The sequence below is a fragment of the Pipistrellus kuhlii genome, unplaced genomic scaffold (genome assembly GCF_014108245.1).
Source record: "Pipistrellus kuhlii isolate mPipKuh1 unplaced genomic scaffold, mPipKuh1.p scaffold_m20_p_28, whole genome shotgun sequence".
NCBI classification, from domain to species: domain Eukaryota; kingdom Metazoa; phylum Chordata; class Mammalia; order Chiroptera; family Vespertilionidae; genus Pipistrellus; species Pipistrellus kuhlii.
Window position 1 is genome coordinate 5,097,513 of NW_023425527.1, and position 18,344 is coordinate 5,115,856.

An 18,344-nucleotide genomic window follows, 5' to 3' on the forward strand; every position below is an offset into this window, starting at 1 on the left:
GGACTTATCTCCCTTCCCTGGGACAGCCCGCTCCTTCCCGGCATGCCCCGCTCCCAGGAGCCGCCCGGATCCCGCGCCCGGACTTTGCCATCGGCGGGGGGCCGGCTCCCGGAGCGCCCCGGGATGCGTCGTGCAGCCGCAGCCTGAGGTGGGTGCGCCCGCCGCGCCGGGCTGCGGGAGCGGGGCCCGGGGTGGGCCGCCCAGCCCCTGGGGAGGGTGTGGGGGATCGGGGCGCCGCCTGGGGTGCGGGGAGCCCGCCTGGCCGCCGCTTTGTTGCGGCCGCGGTGCTCGCGCGGGCGCAGACTTGGAGGAAGTTGGAGCTGCGCGCCCGGGAGCCCCGCGCGGTGCGCGCCCAGGCGCCGAGGGTCCCTCCCGGCCTCCTGGGTGTTCGGGGTGGCCGGGCGGAGGGAAGGAGGTAGGGGCTTGGGTCTGATTTATCCTTGGGGGGTTTAGGACTCACCAGCGGGGAAGGGACCGAAAGAGACAGACAGACAGACACAGGGAACTACCCAAGCTACACAAAGAAAGAAAAACTCCTCTTGAAACACAGAGGAGGAAACACACACAAAGAAACACGCATGCAGACAGATCCCCGGGAAACACGGCAAAAACTCACGGAGCTCATACACATTCCCAGAAACAAACGCACAGGCAGAGAGGAACAAAGCGGGTGGACTGGGAGGCCATGGGCAGGGGGAGGGGAAAGGAAATTCGGAGAAGGGGCGAGACGGAGGGGGATTGGGAACGGTCGCTGGCGTGGAGAGGAAAGTGGAGCGGGGGTTGAAGAGGCAGAGAGAAATGAGGGGGAGGGAAGAATAAGACTAAAGGAGATAGCACTCTAGGAGGGACAGTATAGACACACGTCTAGAGGAACTGAGGCAGACCCTGAGAATTAGCACCCCCCTCTCCCCCCCCAATATATAATCCGAGATACAGAGGTGGAAAAAACCCCAGCCATCTCACCCTGCGGGCAAGTGAGTTCCCGGTGAATGGAGAGTAGCTATGTGAGAACTCTGAGAAAGACCTCCCTGGCACTATTGAGCCACTCAAGTCTTCACCTTGTCCACCTTGGCAAACTCCTATTCATCCTTCAAAACCCAGCTCAAGCATCACCTGCCCTGTGAGGAAGGCTTACCCAGAAAATGTCATGCAATCAGTTACTCTCTTTTTCGTGTATTTCTGCATATGGCACAGGCATGTGGAGCTGAAGTGGTTTGTTGGTCTGCCTACCTCTTCCCCTGGCTCTTCAAGGTTTGAGGTCCATGTCTTAATTTCTTTCCAATTTCCAAAAGCCTAGTGCTTGGTACATAGTAGATGGTCAATAAATATTTATTGAATAACAACCAGGAGCACTTGGACCCTTTAATAAAGGGAACATAGAATAGAGGACTCCTTGAGAATCCTAGGTCAAAGCATCCTTTTTTTTTTTTTTTTTTTTTTTTTTTTTTTTTTAATGAAGAATTAAATCCAGAAAGGGGAGAAGACTTGGGGACACAAGCAGGAAAAGACCATTGTGAATACGTACTTCGAGACATTCCGTGTTCCTCCAGCCTTATGTGTTTAAAACAGGTGTGAAAGAACCTCCTGAATGAAAACAACCAATAGCAACCACCAGTTTAATACCAGCTATACGTTTCCGAGCCTGAAACGGACCACCAAAACTTTTTCTGGAATAGCTAGACTTCTCTTTACTGTGTAGAAAGGAAAAGGGAGGTGAACGCTCACCTCAGCTCACGTGGCTGGCTTTCTGCCTCCCGACTGTATAAACTTGCACAAATGTCTTAACCTCCCTGAACCCCAGTTTCTTCAACTACAAATGGGGATGTGAATACCTGTCTCATAGGGTCGTTAGAAGAGTGAACACACAGCGTGCCTAGCACGGAGGATGCCTACAGCATACACACCCGTGCCCTTCTCTCTCTGAAGTGGCTGCTCTTCCATGCACCGGTTGTAAATGTGAAGACAACAGTGCGAGTGAAAATGTTTCCTGTTGTCTCAGGACAGAAGTCCACCCTGGTCCAACTGGGAGCACACTCTTTGTATAAAAGAAAAGGCAAATCTGGGGTGTGGCATAAAAATGCATCTTGATTCTGTGGAGGCCTTCAGGTCTCTGCAGGTGACGTGGGGCAACCTAACTTCCCCCTCCCAAGCCCCTCCTCCCCCAGCAGGTAAGACCCCACTGCCCCATCCTTTTCTGCACCTTCCTTACCAGGCCTGCTCTGCCCTCTATCTTTCAAGCTTTAAAAGCACTTGCCGGGAATGTGACCGGACCTGAGGGACCACCAGAAGCATGGAGACTGTGGTGATCGTTGCCATAGGCGTGCTGGCCACCATCTTTCTGGCCTCGTTCGCAGCCTTGGTGGTGGTTTGCAGGCAGCGGTACTGCCGACCTCGACCCCGGGACCTGCTGCAGCGCTATGATTCCAAGTGAGTGCACCCGGGGAAGGGCTGTGCCATGGGGATCCCACAAAAGTGCAAGAAGTTGGTGCTGGGCACCTGGCTCAGCTTTTTGGCTCTGCAATGGTACCTGCAGGCTCTCCTCCCCAGGAAAGACCTCAGAGCTTGAGAATGTTCCTAAGCCCCCAACATCCTAAGCCACCTCTGACTCTGTCGCCAAACGAATGAGAAAGCAACTCAGCATGGTCACCTAGCATAACGGTGGGTCCGTCTGCACAAAACGGCCACCTCACTCAGCATTTGGACAATCCACATCTCTTTCCAACTAAACTCATAGAAAGAAATCCGATGCCCACATGTCTAACCAGCAGACATTTGGTGTGAAATCCCAGAATAGGCCTCTCTCTCTGCTCAGATTTTTTTTTTCTTATTTTTTTTTTTTTTTTTTTTTTTAGTATATATATCTATTTTTTAGTGTATTTTTATTGATTTCAGAGAGGAAGGGAGAAGGAGAGAGAGGTAGGAACGTCAGTGAGGAGAGAGAATCATTGATCGGCTGCCTCCTGCGTGCCTCACACTGGGGATCAAGCCGGCAACCCGGGTATGTGCCCTGATGGGGACGCGAACTGTGACTTCCTGGTTTATAGGTTGATGCTTAACCACTAAATCACACCGGCCGGGCTCTATAACTTTTCTCTTGTTGTTTTTGTGCCTTGCTTGCTCCTTGATTCACTGTCGAGCCATGTGCCCTGCCTGTCACTTCAGTCCCATTAGCTCAGGTTTGGATCCAGGACAAGCAGTCCTGCTTGACTTCACTCCCGTCAGCCTTTGGGGCGAGGGGGTATGTGGGCCTCCGGGTGGAGGGGTCAGCAGCAGTCGTCCATCCTGAAGCCGCTTCCCTGGGCTCTGCCTTCCAGGCCCATTGTGGACCTCATCGGTGCCATGGAGACCCAGTCGGAGCCCTCTGAGCTAGAACTGGACGACGTCGTCATCACCAACCCCCACATCGAGGCCATTCTGGAGAACGAAGACTGGATCGAGGATGCCTCGTAAGGCCTTGGGGAGGGCCTGCCTTCCTGGAGCCCCTGGGGATGGTGGGAGGGACCCCCCTGTGCCCTTTCCTGGCTTCCTGCCCCTGAACACTTGACTGGGTCTGCTCTTCCCCTGCTCTCCTGGGGAGGGAAATCAGAATATGACATAACAGTGTATGTCTGGGACTCACTCCCACCCCTCAGGTTGCAGACCTGAGCACGGGGCTCATAGGTGTGCCAAGAGTTGTTATAAAGTCACGCTGAGGTGCTTGGTTATCCTTGGGGTGCCTTTGGGTCTGACAGGCAGGCTCTGGGGACGCAGCCTCTGTCCTCCGTGTCCTCAGGGATCTCCCTGTCCCACAGGAGCCATTCCATCCCCCCATCATTGAGCCATTCACTCACCGGGCAGGTGTCTGTCTGTGAGGCCACGTGTGCAGGGCCCTGGGCCAGGCACCGTGGATGGAGACAGAGTTCTAAGGACAGTGTCTCAGAAATGATGGGGGTCACTGTGCACAGCCCAGCGGGTGCACGGCCAAGGCGGTGTCTACAGTTGCCTGGGGTGGGGAGGCGAGGGTGGAAGGAACAGCTTCCGAAGCTCAGAGCACGACTTGATTGGTGGGGAGCCATGATTAGGTGTGGGGGGGGGGGGCGAGGAGAAGGTTAAGGACAGAGGGGCTTCCTTACCAGCTCCTGGACTTGTCCATTCGAACGTGATGAGGCATCGCTGATCTTGGGTGGTGCCCGGGGGTGCAGAGCTAGGTGAGGAGCTAGGTGAGGAGCTAGGTGAGGAGCTAGGTGAGGAGCTAGGTGAGGTGCTAGGTGAGGAGCTAGGTGAGGAACTAGGTGAGGAACTAGGTGAGGAGCTAGGTGAGGCGCAGCGGTGAGGACTGGGGGGAGAAGGGCCTCTAAAGATAAGCACTGACACACTCTTCTTGTCTCCCCAGGGGTCTCATGTCCCACTGCATTGCCATCTTGAAGGTAAGACTCGTGGATTGCTCCCGGAGATAAAGGGGGTGTTCAGCAGAGCACTCCAGTGCACAGCTGGTGGAGCAGCCTTAGGAAGGGCACAGAACCCTCGAGGAGGCCTTTGAGCCTGCCTGAAGCCTGGAGGTGTGGCAGTGTGCCTCCACTCCTTCAGGGACAGTCTGGCATTCTGCAGAGGCTGGGGTGCACCTGCTCCTCCTGGCACAGTGACGTGTGGGAAAGACCACGTGGGTAGTTACCAGCCACATTGTCACCCGCCGTGGACACAGCTGTGTGCCCGAGGCTGTGTAGCTGCTGAGGGGGACACGGGGCTTCCCACCTTCCCCTGGGCACTTTCTTTAAAAAAAAATAATAATAATTTTTATTGATTTCAGAGAGGAAGGGAGAGGGAGAGAGAGAGCAACATCAATGATAGAGAATCACCAATCGGCTGCTTCCCGCATGCCCCCCACTGGGGACCGGGCCCGCAACCCAGGCATGTGCTCCCAACTGGAATCGAACCCATGACCCTTCAGTCCGCAGGCCGATGCTCTATCCACTGAGCCAAACGCGCCAGGGCGTGGGCACGTTTTTTTGTTCACAGAGAACTCAGCCCTGTATAGTGGGCTGGGTTCTGTAACTGGCTTCTCCAATACTAGAAAGCCCGTCACTGGCCCTCTTTGGTGATGACAGCAGGCAGACAAATGGGACAGTCAGTGTTCAAAAATCCAAACCACAAGCACTTCAAATTGAAGACAGATTTTTTTTTTTTTCCTCCTTAAATGTCTGCAGCCTCCAGGACCGGGTGAAAAATTGCACCCAATTTGCATTTTGGGTAATTTTTATAGTTTCAGCATTTTTTTTTTAAATGTTTGCCAGACACGATCCTGCCTAATAGGACCATAGTAATGTTGAAATACTTGTCCGTTGGTAATAGTGTTGGTTCCTTCATATCTGTAACTGGGGAAGCCACACATTTATCTTTATCTAGGAATTATTCAGAATTTCAGAACCAATAGCTTCATCTTTGCTTCAGCGTCTTGTAGTGTAAGATATTAAAACACTTTTCCTCCCGTCTCTTCCTCCGCTGCCTCTCTCGAGGGACAACGAAATGCCTAGGAGGACATTGTTGTCACCGAGTCCTGGCTTTTTCTGTAATTCCAAGAAGCTCTCTGGGTACAGATGCGGTTGTAGACAGAGATAGAGCAATAATGGCCCTGGCTTTTGTCTCTTCCCTTGCCTATTAGTGGAGGAGGACAGTGGCCTCTGAGGGAGAGGATGAGTCAGCCGGAAGGAGTCTTTTGTTTATTTATTTGTTATTTATTTTTATTCTTTATTGTTTATGGTATTACATATGTTTCCTTTTTCCCCCACCCAACCATCCCGGCCTCTCCCACCCCCAGCACATTCCCACCCCGCCCAGGGTCTATGTCCGTGTCCATTGGTCATGCTCATACATGCATGCAAGTCCTTTGGTTGATTTCTTACCTCTCCCTTCCTCCACCCTCTGTTCAATGTTTCTCTGTCTCTGAGTCTATTTTCGTTCATCAGTTTGCGTTGTTCATTATAGTCCACAAATGAGTGAGACCATGTGATACTTATCTTTCTCCGACTGGCTTATGTCATTACGGAAGGAGTCTTACTGGGTTGGGATCAATGGTCCGCCTTATGACCTCAGCTCAAAGGAGAGGCTCTCACCTTCCTGCTGAGATTCCAGGGTCATTTTGCTGTGGCCACCTGCCCCTGAGTCCCTGTGGTGGGGGCTCCCCGGATCTCTCCTGGGTGGGTTCTCTCCTTGGTGCCCCCTCTTTTGCAGCCCCAACATAAGGCAGGTGATGGAACTTCCTTAGAACCATCCAGATTCTACCATCGGGGAGGTGCGGGAGGGGAGACCAGGACTTTGGGGTGGCCAGCGGAGTTGGCGGATAATGAGAAAGACACGAGTCTTAGCCACGCCTATTTCCTGCGATTTCCCATGGCTCTTGCAGCACCATCCAGACAAACATGCTAATGTGTCCCCTGGAGAATTGATGAGATACGTGGCACTTTGGGTGGATGTGCTTAAAGGGAGCAGGTGTCCCTGGTCCAGCCAGATTCTGGGGGTGCCCCGTGGGAGACTAAACCAGGAGGTGAAGGAATAGAAAGAGAAAGAGGGTGTTCCCCCTCACAGGAGACGGTGAAATTCGAGCGCATGATTTTTCTTAGACAGATTAGTTCAGTTTAGATTTCTCTACGCCCAAACCCTGACCCTGAGCTGAGGTTCCCGCCCCTCCCTCCTCACCGGGCCCTGTTCTCAGCGTCAGCTCTTCCACCTCATTTCCCCTCCTTTCTGTGTACTTTGCACGTCCATTTGACCATTTGGATTAAGGGGCCCAGCTGTGGGATGGGACCCAAGGCCGGGGTCCTTTTTGTCTTTGTGGGGGTGGCAGAAGCCGCTTGGGACCTGGGTCACCCCTCATCACCTCTGTCCTCCTTGCTGCCTTAGATCTGTCACACTCTGACAGAAAAGCTTGTTGCCATGACAATGGGCTCCGGGGCCAAGATGAAGACTTCAGCCAGCGTCAGCGACATCATCGTGGTGGCCAAGCGGATCAGCCCCAGGTGAGCGGCCAGGCCTTCGCCCCCACACTGCATGGGGGCGGGAGGGCCAGAAGTGGAGTCGGCCGGAGGGGCCAGGCTTCTCTGGGAAACCACACAGGCCACTTTAGTGATTTACGTCCTGAATACCCGCAGGGCATCCAGCTGGGGTTGGGTGGGGAGTCTTCCAAGCTAAGATGTTACACGCCGTCTCCTTACATCCAGGGGGCTTTTTGGGAAATTCCAACTTATGACGAGTGCTGACTCTTCTAATCCACACATCCCACTGTGGCTGCCCCTATTAAATGTTTTTTAATAGATTTTCAGAAGAAGAGGAAGAGAGAGGGATAGTGAGGTAGAAATATGGATGAGTAGGAAACTTCATCCATCAGCTACATGCCCTACTGAGGATGGAGCCTGCAACCTGGGCATGTGCCCTGACCGGGAATCGAACTGGTGACCTCTTGGTTCCTGGGTTGAAGCTCAGTCACTGAGCCACACCGGCCCGGCTACCCGCTCCTTCTCAGTCCCATTCCAGCCCGGGCTGCTTTCCCCCTCTTTGCCTTTGTCCCAGGCTTCGGGTCAGTAAGCACATTTCCCGCAGCCCCATCTGCTGTGACCTCATGGCCTCCCACCCATATCTGTACTGGAGACTAGTTCGGGGGTGGCTGGCACCCACTGCTCCATCCTTGGCCCAGCCAGCAGCCTCCAGGACCGAGTGGGAGGTGAGGCTGTACATCACGGGGCTCTCCCAAATTCCAAGCATCTGCGAAATCCCATGTGGGAGGCAACCAGCGGATTGCAGTCAACAGCTACACACACACCCCCCTCCCCTGTGGGCTCAGTTTGGTGAAGAAAAATTGCCCTTTTCTTAGGAGGGCTGTGCTAAGTTTGTGCTGCCATCTGGTGGCTGGTATGTGGATGTGCCCGAGTGGGGTGTTGTCCCTGTCCAGCCACATCCCTGGTGGGAATGGTGCCTTCTCCCCCAAGTTCCAGGGGCCCCTTTGCTCTCCTGGTGGCTGTGGCCTCCGGTGAATCATGAGGAGCCAGCCCTTTGAGGGCATAGGAAGGAGTTGGTGCACTTGAACTCTGTCCAGGGAGTTCAGTGTGTTGAGAGAGTGGGAGGGACTCCGCCCAGAACCGTTCTTGGCTTTCTGTGGAGCTCTCCCCAGTGGGTGCGGTCCCAGGATTTATATCAGCCGAGGTTGGCCCTTGGCCTGAAGGGACCTCAAACCAGGCTCTGGGCAAGCCCCAGACTATCCAATAGACTCCCCATTGCTCAGACCTGCTGAACCTCTATCATGTGCCCTGTCACTCCTAAGAGTCCCCCAGGGGGCCTGACGGATTCATGTGGGACCAGGTTAAGAGGCAGCATTGCCAGGAGGGGTCTGAGGAGGAGAGAGATGAGGGTTCTGAGGATGAGGCCAGGGCTGGGTGGTCAGGAGGAACGGTGGTGCCAGGGTGTGGGTGTGACGTTGCTCAGAGGGCGGGCTTGACCTGGTGCCTGCTGGTCCATCCTACACAGCACCTCAGACTGCTTCCAGAACATTTCCACCACAAGTCAGTCTGAGTCCTTGCTTTGTCTTGTTGTCCTCGCATGTCATTCTCCTCTGTCTGGTTCTGTCCGGTTGTTTTTCTTGTTCCGTTTGTCCCACGTGGTGTGTTGGTAGCATCTTAGTTTCAAAGGGCATGGCGTCAGGCGCCATGGAGACAGGCCGGCTGGGCAGGGGCGGGAGTGGCCAACCCTCTGCATGTTCTCACCAGCCCCGTAGCACCCCCTCCTTCTCTCCCACCTCCCCCCGCACCCCCTAGCCCCAAGACCAGAGCATTTAAGGACATCTATTTTCAAATGCGTTTAAAAATCAGATAATACATTGTTATTTTTTCCTTCCTGATTATCACATGATCAAGAGCAAAAATTTGGAGCAAGGCCTTGTACCATGCAAATCAGAATGAATAGTTTTGTTTTTTTCCCCCTGAACTAGATTTAAAAAAAAAAAAAAAAGTTAACCACAAGCCCTACCATGTGTTAAAAAGAAATACAGTGGAGCAATTCCCCCCTAAATTAAACTTGTAGGGTTTTTTTTTTTTTTTTTTTTTTTTTTTTTTTTTTTTTTTTTTTTTTTTTTTTTTTTTTTTTTTTTTTTTTTTTTTTTTTAGTGTTCTATAGAACCTTTAACCATGTGTTGTTGTTGTTTTTTCCAAACACAAAAATAATAAATATCTGTAAAAAGAAAAATATTGCAGATATGGATTATCTAGAAAGTAAAATATCCCCTAATTCTACCCCTTCCCAGTTCCTGGGGGTAACTGCTATTGGTTAGCGAGTATCAATCCAGACTATTCTTCTCTGCATTTCGTGGCTTTTATTTTTATGCAAATGGGATCCATCAAACTCTACATATGTTGGGCAGTGTGTCTTTTTAATTTAGTAGTGTATCTCAAACATCATCTCAGGTGTCGCACCATGTACTTTTCATGTCATTGGAACTAAAACCAAACCAGAAAACATAATACTCTCTAAACTGAACCTGAAGTCTTCCTACATCTCAGGCGGAGAATGCCCAAGCCGTTAGAGAAAGAGCCACCAAAGACTTGGGTATTTAGAGAGAAGAACTGGGCTAGGAAAAGGCAGAGAGGAGGGAGGGCGTGAAGGCGCTAAGGAGAGTGAGACACTGAAAGCCCTGTCCTCCCCTCAGAGTGGACGACGTGGTGAAGTCCATGTACCCGCCGCTGGACCCGAAGCTCCTGGATGCACGGTGAGATGGCCGCCCCTCCCTCCATGCTGCGGGCTCACGGCTTGATGAGATCTGTGTGGCCTGCTGCTTGGGTTGTGGGGAGAAGGCCATGTTGCTGGGTTCCCGGGCTGTCCTGGGCCTTGGGTACCATTCAGTGCAGTGAGAGTCAACCAACCAGTGAGCCACGCCTGGCTGGGGGATTCTGAATCAATGAGGATGCTCGATGTGGGGCGTGGATACCCTCTCTCTAAGTGGGTAGCAGCGGGATGTGCTCATCCAATTGGCTAGATGCAGGTTGTCCCATCCTACTCTCCTCTGGAGCCTTGCCATTGGTGAGCAGTGGACAGTGGGCACCACAGTCTCAAATAAGCTAATGAGACACAGCGTATTATATTCTCACTAGAGGCCCGGTGCATGAATTCATGCATGGGTGGGGTACTAGTCGGCCCGCTCCTTTTGAGGCCAATCAGGGCCAGGCCAGCCAGGGGCAGGGGCCGTGGGCAGTTGGGTGGGGCTGATCGGGGGCCCCGATCAGGCTGGTTGGCTGCCCCAGTGTGCATCATAGCGACCAATCATTCCATCTTTCTGGTCTCTTGGCTTTTATATATGTTAAAGGCTTTGAAAGCCTTCAAGTAACCTTGTTTAACTTAGCCCTTCCCAAATTTGTCTGAGCATCTGTAAATTGCATGCTCATCCACCTCCCAGGGAAGAGGCTCGGTTTGGGGAACAGACTATAGACTTCAGACCAGTTGGGCTTTGGCACCAAGTTCCTTCTTTCTAGGGGGACCTGATCCTGTTGTTTTTTTTCTAGGACAACGGCCCTGCTCCTGTCTGTCAGCCATCTGGTGCTGGTGACCAGGAATGCCTGCCACCTGACCGGGGGCCTGGATTGGGTGGACCAGTCGCTGTCCGCTGCTGAGGAGCACCTGGAAGTCCTCCGAGAAGCAGCCCTGGCCTCCGAGCCGGAGAAAGGCCCCCCGGGCCCTGAGGGCTTCCTGCAGGAGCAGTCAGCCATCTAGTCCGGCTGGCCAGCCGCTGACCACAAGGGCCTGCTGTCTGCTGTCTGCGGGCGGCCCGGCTGAGCCGTTCCCTTTTCCCGTCATTAGTTCCGCACGGCTCGGGGGCCTGGCTGTGTGCGTCACCCATCAGGAGGGCCCATGCATTGATGCCTCCGCTGCAGTTGCAGGTGGTGGCTGGCGAGTGGCAGTCTGACACCACAGTTAGGGGAGACGCCATCCACTATCTGCCCAGCAGCCCTCTGAGCACAGGTGGACTCTAACCTTTATGGGGCTCACCTGGTGCTTTTGGGGAACTCACGCCACCCTCTAAGAATCAGGAGGTTTTACATCACAATCAGCATTTCCGGCTTCCCTTGAACAATCAGAAGGTGAGGCAACTCTGACGTGCATTTTCCAAAGAGGACAATCAATTGGAACTAAGTAGGAGTAGCCTTTTTTTTTTTTCAATCCTCACCTGAGGATACTTTTCTATTAATTTTTAGAGAGAGAGAGACAGAGAGAGAAGCATCCATCTGCGAGAGACGCATAGATTGGTTGCTTCCTGCACACGCTCTGACCGGGGCCAGGAATGGAGCCTGCAATCGAGGTATATGCCCCTGACCGGAATCGAACCCGGGACCCTTCATTCCGCAGGCCGCAGCTCTATCCACTGAGCCAAACGGTTTAGGGTGGGGTTGCCTCTTTTTGCAAGACTTGTGCTCTCTCACCTGGTCTGTTTCATTGGTTTGTGTTATCTGCCGGTTCCCTGAGGCACCCGAGTCCCTTCTCCCCTGCACAGGTGTGTGTGTGAAGGTGAGCACCCCAGAGTTGATTATTCCCTTTTCCTCATTATGCCTGTAATTTGACCTCGTTACCACTAGGTGGATAGTAAATGCATACTTAGGTTTTTCTCAAGTGCGTGGTTATTGAGTCAAATTCAAGTGCGTGGGGGACGTATTTGTCCGAGAACCGAGGGCGGAAGGAGAGAGCCTAGGAATCCTCGGCATGCTCTGTGCGTGTGACTCAGTGAAGTATTTCAACGCCCTGAGTTCACATTAGCAATGATGTCCATGCAGGACGTGCTCCGTGTGCTTTGGACATCGTTGTGTTTTGTCAGTGTTGAAAGGTGAGGGGCGTTTTTATGACTTGAGACCCGTGTGAGGCAGAGAATCACAGCTGCACAATCCAGACGCACATCCTGATTGCGCCATTTCCAGCACGAGGGCAGGGACTTCCTGAAGTACTCTGCTTCCTCCCAGGTCCTCAGAGCCAAGCTGGCTTTGGGGGCAGGGCCCGGCTTGGGGGCTGCCTTGGTTCACGTCTGATGCGGTGAAGCATATTCGGAACTCTGCATCGGTTCCCGTGTAACGTTCTTTGCCCTGACTCAAGTCAGCAAACCCCTCAGCCTGATTCCGGACAACCAGGAACCCATATCCCCAAGCCCAAGATTTGGGCCTTGCTTGTCCTTGAGGTGAGTCATTGGGTCCATTCCATTCTTCCCTGGAGAGCCGGATGCGTGTAACCAGCAGAGTTCTCACCTGGGGAGATGGCGTTGGGAGAGGGAAGCTGGAACTCCACTCTCATGGGCTGAAGGACGGATTCTTTTTGTTGTTAATCCTCACTCTTATTTTTCCATTGATTTTTAGAGAGAGTGGAAGAGAGAGAAACATCCACGTGAGAGAAACACATCAGTTGGTTGCCTTCTGCACAAGCCCTAACCAGAGCTCGGGCCAGGGAGGAGTCTGCAACCAAGGTACATGCCCTTGACCAGAATTGAACCTGGGACACAGTGGTCTGCAGGCCAGTGCTCTATCCACTGAGCTAAACTGGCTAGGGCAAAGGATAGATTCTTGACCACAGGGGACACCTTAATGGATGGCCCATTCCCATCAACTCGGACTGCATGCTATATGGTAGTTAACATTCCTGTCCTGCTGGTGAGCTGCGAGTGGGAAATGTCCACAGAGCCACTTGGACTATTCCTATTTGTGGCCTCCATAAAAAGACACCCATAATCCTCCTGGTTTTGTTCTTTTCCCTCCCTTTCAAAACCTGCCTTTATAACCAGACTGGAAACTCATTCCTACTAGGCTCGCTATGGCTGCTTCAGTTGTAAATGTCCCCTGCACCTAACCTGGACCAGAGCCCTAAGCCTAAGAGAAGCAACCCTGAGTTGACCTCCCAGATACCATCCACCAGGTGTGGGGCTGGAGGTGGAGATGTTTCCCCTGAAGTGACCCCCAGGGTCACCTCTGAGCCCTGGCGAGTCCCAGCACACCTGCCTCCTGAGGCCTTGAGCTGCCCTTTGTGTGGTGAGGAGAGTTGGCCGAAGACAGAGGAAGTGTGTGCTAGATGGCAGGACCCCTGCTTCCACTGCTCTGTAGTTTTTTCTTTCATCTCCAGAGCAGGAAAAATTAAAGGTCTCTGGATAAGGGTGGTGTTGAGGTGGAGCACCAACTGCTCTCTGGGAGTTGGCGGAAGTTACTTCCTCCTTTGGGAGGGCTGGCTGGGGAGCACCTGGGATCTAGCCAGGAGGTTTCCGGGAGGACAGACACACCCTAAGTCCCTCGTTCACTAGTGCCTATGTGCACAGTGGTAGAGCTTTTCTCCCATGACCCCCACCCCCTCTACCCTGGAGTGGGAGCATCAGACTAAACATCAGACTAAGAAGGAATTAGGACAGGATTTGAGTGTGAGAAGAGTAAGATCTTTGAAGTAAGGCAGAATTAGGGTCAGATCTGGGCTCAGTTGTTTACTGTGGAAGCTTGAACACGCGACTTACCCTCCCTGGTCCTTGGCTCTCTCACCTGGAAAATCAAGGCTGCTTCCTCACTGGGTTGGTATGTGAATCAATGAAAGGGCATATGAGAAATGTCCAGTTGTGTGCCTGGTACTGACTAACCAACATTAACCTTTCTTTCCACCCCACCCCACCCCCGCCCTGTGCCCAATGCAGCTGACCCAGATCCATCACCAAGGTTACCATGGCTCTGTCCAAGCAGGGGCTTTGCGGTCAGATAGCCAGAAAATCTGGAATCACTGCAGGAAGGAGAGTGGCCCAGCGTGTCCCAGCCCCACCCCACGCTCAGGACAGACAAAGCTCTTAGCCTCTTATCAGGGCTCCCGGGGTTGATTGCTCAAGTTGCATTCCTGCAGCGCTGGGCTGGAGCCTCCTCCAGCTTGTGAAACCTCCCCAAGGGAGCAGCATCCAGCTCACCCCGTGCTCACCCCGTGCTCACCCTGTGCTCACCCTGACCTGCCTCGTTCCAGGAGCGGCTCCGCAGGGACTCCGTGTGCCCACAGGAGCCTGATCCTTAGAGAAGGACTTACAGTCCAAAGCCCCTGAGTTGTTTTATGACATTACACATTTTAGGAAGATGTCAGATGATGAATTCTCATTCATTTCTTCCTTGGGTGCATCCCTCCTCTCCCTCCCTTTGCAACTCCTCCCCCCTTCCTCCCACAGACACGTACTTTTTGCTTACTCTGGGAGGAAGTGTTGTGCTAGGTGCTGGGGATATAGAACAAAAAGCACAAGCCCTGGCCCTAAGAAGCAAAAGAGACAAGGGAGCAGCTGTGATCAGTGTAGTGAGAGAGAGATGTAGTGAGAGGGGCCATGAGGGCATGGGATGGGGTGGTGACAGTGTGGAGATAGGGAGGGCACTTGGAAGGAGCTGATGCTTGTGTTGAGGCGTGACAAAGGGTCAGAGAGATATTCTGGGCTGACCAGACGTGGGAAAGGTCCAAGCCCAGGAGAGCATGCTAATTTGAGAAATATTTGGGGAAGGCTGGAGTGTGGGATGTAAAGGCTGGACAGGTTGGCAGGGCATCAGATAATGGAGGATTTAACAGGTCATATTAGGGAGTTGACGCTTTATTCTGAGCATAATGGAGACCATAGAAAGACTTTATCCAGGGGAGTGACTTGGTCAGAATTGCCATTTAGAAAGACACCCATTAACTTCACACCCTATGACATTAGGCTCCAGGATCCATAAATTTGCCCGATGCCTCTGAGTGCCTTTCCTCCCTGAATCTGAGAGCTCATGACTCGGTCATGGTGTAAAGTCAGGGTGGGCAACTGGGTGGGAAGGGAGTAAGCGAGCAGCTAGGCATCAGAACAGAAAGTGCAGGGAGAAATAAGGTTGCACCGGGGTCTGCCTCTGGTGGGTAACAGTCTCTGTACCAGAAATGCTGATGATCAGAGAGAGCTCTGAGGATCTGAGGCATCACTGGGACCTTTCTGTTTCATTCCCTTTGAATTTTCATCATCCCCATTTTACATGCAAGGATACCAAATTTCCTGGAGTCATTATGAATCAGAACAGGGATTTCAGCTCCCCAGCTCCTGTTCTGTCATCACCACTCCTGCCCACTAGGGGGCGGTGCGTGGGGAAATCAACAGTGAAGGGAAGGAAATCACCCCTATGAATCATTCTATTCCTTCTAGTTCTACTATTTTTCATTAAAAAAAATGAATAAAAAAATGGTGGTCGTGACCAATAGATCAATTCCATGGCCAATAGTCGGTTATAGCACATAGGGTGATAGAACTTGGGCAATAAAATGAGGGCAGGGTCATGGGTGAGGCACTCTTTCTCCATCCAAAATGACTTAATTTGTTCTGTTTTAAGGAACATGTGTTTTTACCAGAATAGTCGCAAAAATTTACGGTGCAAAATGGAATAATTTATTACAGGATTGATTAGTTCGAGTCCTCTGTGGAGCATCCACACTGGGCGAATCCTGGGGTATATTGAAGTGAATAAAAAGATAATGAATGCTTCTCTTGGGGCACATGTAATCTAAGGTGGAAAGAAACCCATAAAGAATGATTTGCGATACAATACCGTAAGTGCTAAGTAAGGGAATGGGTGTGTAACGGGAGCACAGAGCAGGGCACCAAACCCAGTCCAGGCGAGTTTCTGGAAAACAGGATGTCTTAGAATTGTCCAGAAGGCGTAGGTGATAGGTGGGAGGAGGTAGCGGTGGAGGAGGACCAAGGATCCAAGCAGGGCAGTTGTGCAGTGTGACACTCCGTACTGTGCACGTGTCAGATGGGAGGTGAGGTGGTGAGAGATGCATCGAGGGGAGAGGAAGGCAAGGACTAGACGCAGGACTTTTCCTCCAGGTGGTAGGGAGCGATAGTAAAAGATGGAAAAGCTCTTATTTTTTCTTGGGAACTATAAAATAATCTCTGCACCCTCATCTGTCTTTAAGGTTAACTTCACCTGATCGGTGAACAGTGATTTGGCATTGTGTTAATTTGCATTAACGTGACTGCTGGTGAAGTTAAACATTTTTCATGTGTTTATTAGCTCTATGTACTTACTCATGTCCTCTGTCCATTTTCCTCCTGGGACTGTAATATGTTTCTTATCGATTTATATGAGCTCTTTCTATATTAAGGATAACAAACCTTTGTCATATCTATTGCATATATTTTCCCCAGCCATTGTCATTTGCCTTCTAGTTTTGTTTAGAATGTTCCTGACTCCAGGAGTTTTAATTCTGGCTTTGTCAAATCTATTGATTTTCTTTCCCTTAGTGATTTCTTCCATTGCTTTTATGATTAGAAAATCCTCTCTCATCCAGAGTACAAATAAATATCATTGAAATGTTTGAAGCAGCAAAGTGCCATGGGTGGATGATTAATAATAATATTCACAGGTTAGATGTAGTGGCAGAAAAAAACCCCCAAGCAACCAGAGTTGAAAAAAAATCAAACTTCGCTTTTATCTACCCCCAAATAGGGGTGGAAACAGTTAGAGATAAAGAGATGGATGAGGGAAATAAGGAGAGGCAGGGCGAGTCTTGCAGGATGAGTAGGAAGAGGTCAGGTAGCCAGAGTGGGTGGGAGTGTGCAGAGAGGAAGCTATCTGTCCCAAGGTAAGATGTGAAAGAACGTAATGTATTTGGTTAGAATCTTAGATGAGAAGAAGCAGTCCTGGGTGAGGGGATTGGAAAAAATCGGGACCCATAAATCATGTTGAGAACTTTATTCTGAGAGCAATGGTGAGCCATTAAAGAAATATCCCAAATTATTCTTGGTGCCTCATGGAACCAATCTCTGTGTAGAGTTTCATTTAGGAAGCACCGTCAGGCAGCCAAGACCACTGACAAAATTCCATCGACAATGGCACTGTCTGCCCTCTCTTAGAGAATAGCCTGTCTTCAAATGGGCCGGATGGTGGAGAGATCATGTCTTTGCTTATCCTTTCTTTCCCTCTAGTCCTTGATGCTGGGAAAGGGCCTGGGCTCTGGAGGGAGACAGATCTGGGTTGGAATCCCAACTCTGCTACTCCCTAGCCATCTCCTTCCTCACCTGACTGCATCCCTTCTTCCTGAAAATTCCATTGGACACCTGTTACGTGGTACGCATTGTCTTAAGTGCTGGGGATATAGGGCAGAGATGAACCACACCATTTCTGCTCTCATAGGATTATAAACTAATGAGGGAAGACAGATATTAAGCAAATGATTGCTTAAGTGCATATGAAACTAAAAGCTTGTAAAGTGTTTTAAGAGGAGAGATATAACCTTATAAAAGATTGTTAGGATAATTAAACCTCTCAAGGAAGGCTTCCATGAAAAGGGATCTACTCTCTGGAGTAAGTAGCGGTTCAGATGTGGATGAGTGAGGACACAAGAAGTAGTCCATACAAACATCCTGTAGCTAGAACTGAGACAAGGCCAGTGTGTCTTATAAACAAAAGGGGACAATGAGACAGGCCATGGGAAGGATGTGGGTTTTGATTCGACGAGTGATGTGAATTCATTCAAATGGTTTATTCACAGTGGGTGGTGGTGGACTGGGTTGGAGATAAAGACACAATCAGATTTGTATTTTGAAAAACAAAACAAAACACAAATGCACCTGTTGGCCTCTATGTGGAGAATCAGTTGGAAAAGGCCAGAATAGGGGGGGAAGACCCAGTGCCACTGCATCAGTCTTGGCGAGAGAAGATGATAGCTTGGCCTGGGCAGGGAGAGGGAGATGGAAAGTCAGGGAAGTGGATACATTTGAGGGATATTTAGAAAGTAAAATACATAAGATTTGGGTAGATTGGACATAGGATAGTGGTGCAAGATAATGGGGTGTCAGGAAAGACTTCTCAGCCTCAGGTTTGCATGTCTACCTGGGGATGACAGTTTGGGGACAGGGAGGGATCACTGGTACAGCATACACCAGAAGAGGATGCAGTTTGGGTAAGAGGTAGGAACCATCTGTTTTAGACTTGAGTTTGAGATGCATTTGAGAGATCTGCGTTGAGTTAAAATGGTTGGAGCTCAGAGCGGAGCGGGCTGGAGATTTGTTATGGATCATTATTATTAGAGTTATGGCTATGGGTGTGATACTATGGAAAGAGTAGGGGATGAAAACAGAAGGGCCATGGAAACCCTAACATCTAATATGCTCTTGGGCCAGTCTAAGGCTCTTGTAGAGTTATTTCAATGGTTAGATGAAGTCCCATATGCCCAGTGCCTGGGGCACAGTAGGCACCCAATAAATGTTAGCTACATCTCCCTTCTCTCCTGGGACCACCCTTTTCCCTTCGTTTTATTCCTCTCCCACTCTATGTCCTGCAGCTGGAGATGAAAACCTAATTCTCTCAACTTGAGATGGCTCTACGGTACCT

At 51.1% G+C, this 18,344-nt stretch overlaps 1 protein-coding gene across 2 annotated transcripts; it reads left to right on the forward strand.

The window, feature by feature from the left end:
* Window positions 1-11,212, forward strand: TMEM98 (transmembrane protein 98). Of its 2 annotated transcripts, none has more exons than XM_036454312.2 (7): window positions 1-148; window positions 2,213-2,427; window positions 3,315-3,446; window positions 4,373-4,406; window positions 6,877-6,992; window positions 9,668-9,727; window positions 10,518-11,212. In XM_036454312.2, exons 2-7 carry the CDS (start codon window positions 2,291-2,293, stop codon window positions 10,723-10,725), a joined length of 687 nt encoding a protein of 228 aa, XP_036310205.1. In that variant the 5' UTR covers window positions 1-148; window positions 2,213-2,290; the 3' UTR covers window positions 10,726-11,212. The 2 variants fall into 2 exon arrangements, with proteins under 2 accessions (XP_036310205.1, XP_036310204.1); XM_036454311.2 differs by having other exon boundaries at window positions 12-148; window positions 2,239-2,427.
* Window positions 11,213-18,344: the final 7,132 nt, after the last annotated feature.

Excerpts from the sequence above, each read along its gene's own strand:
- TMEM98 (XM_036454312.2), top strand. The coding sequence starts at position 2,291 with ATGGAGACTGTGGTGATCGTTGCCATAGGCGTGCTGGCCACCATCTTT. Across the intron at positions 4,407-6,876 it reads ACTGCATTGCCATCTTGAAG|ATCTGTCACACTCTGACAGA; the intron begins GTAAGACTCGTG and ends TTGCTGCCTTAG. Across the intron at positions 9,728-10,517 it reads CCGAAGCTCCTGGATGCACG|GACAACGGCCCTGCTCCTGT; the intron begins GTGAGATGGCCG and ends TTTTTTTTCTAG.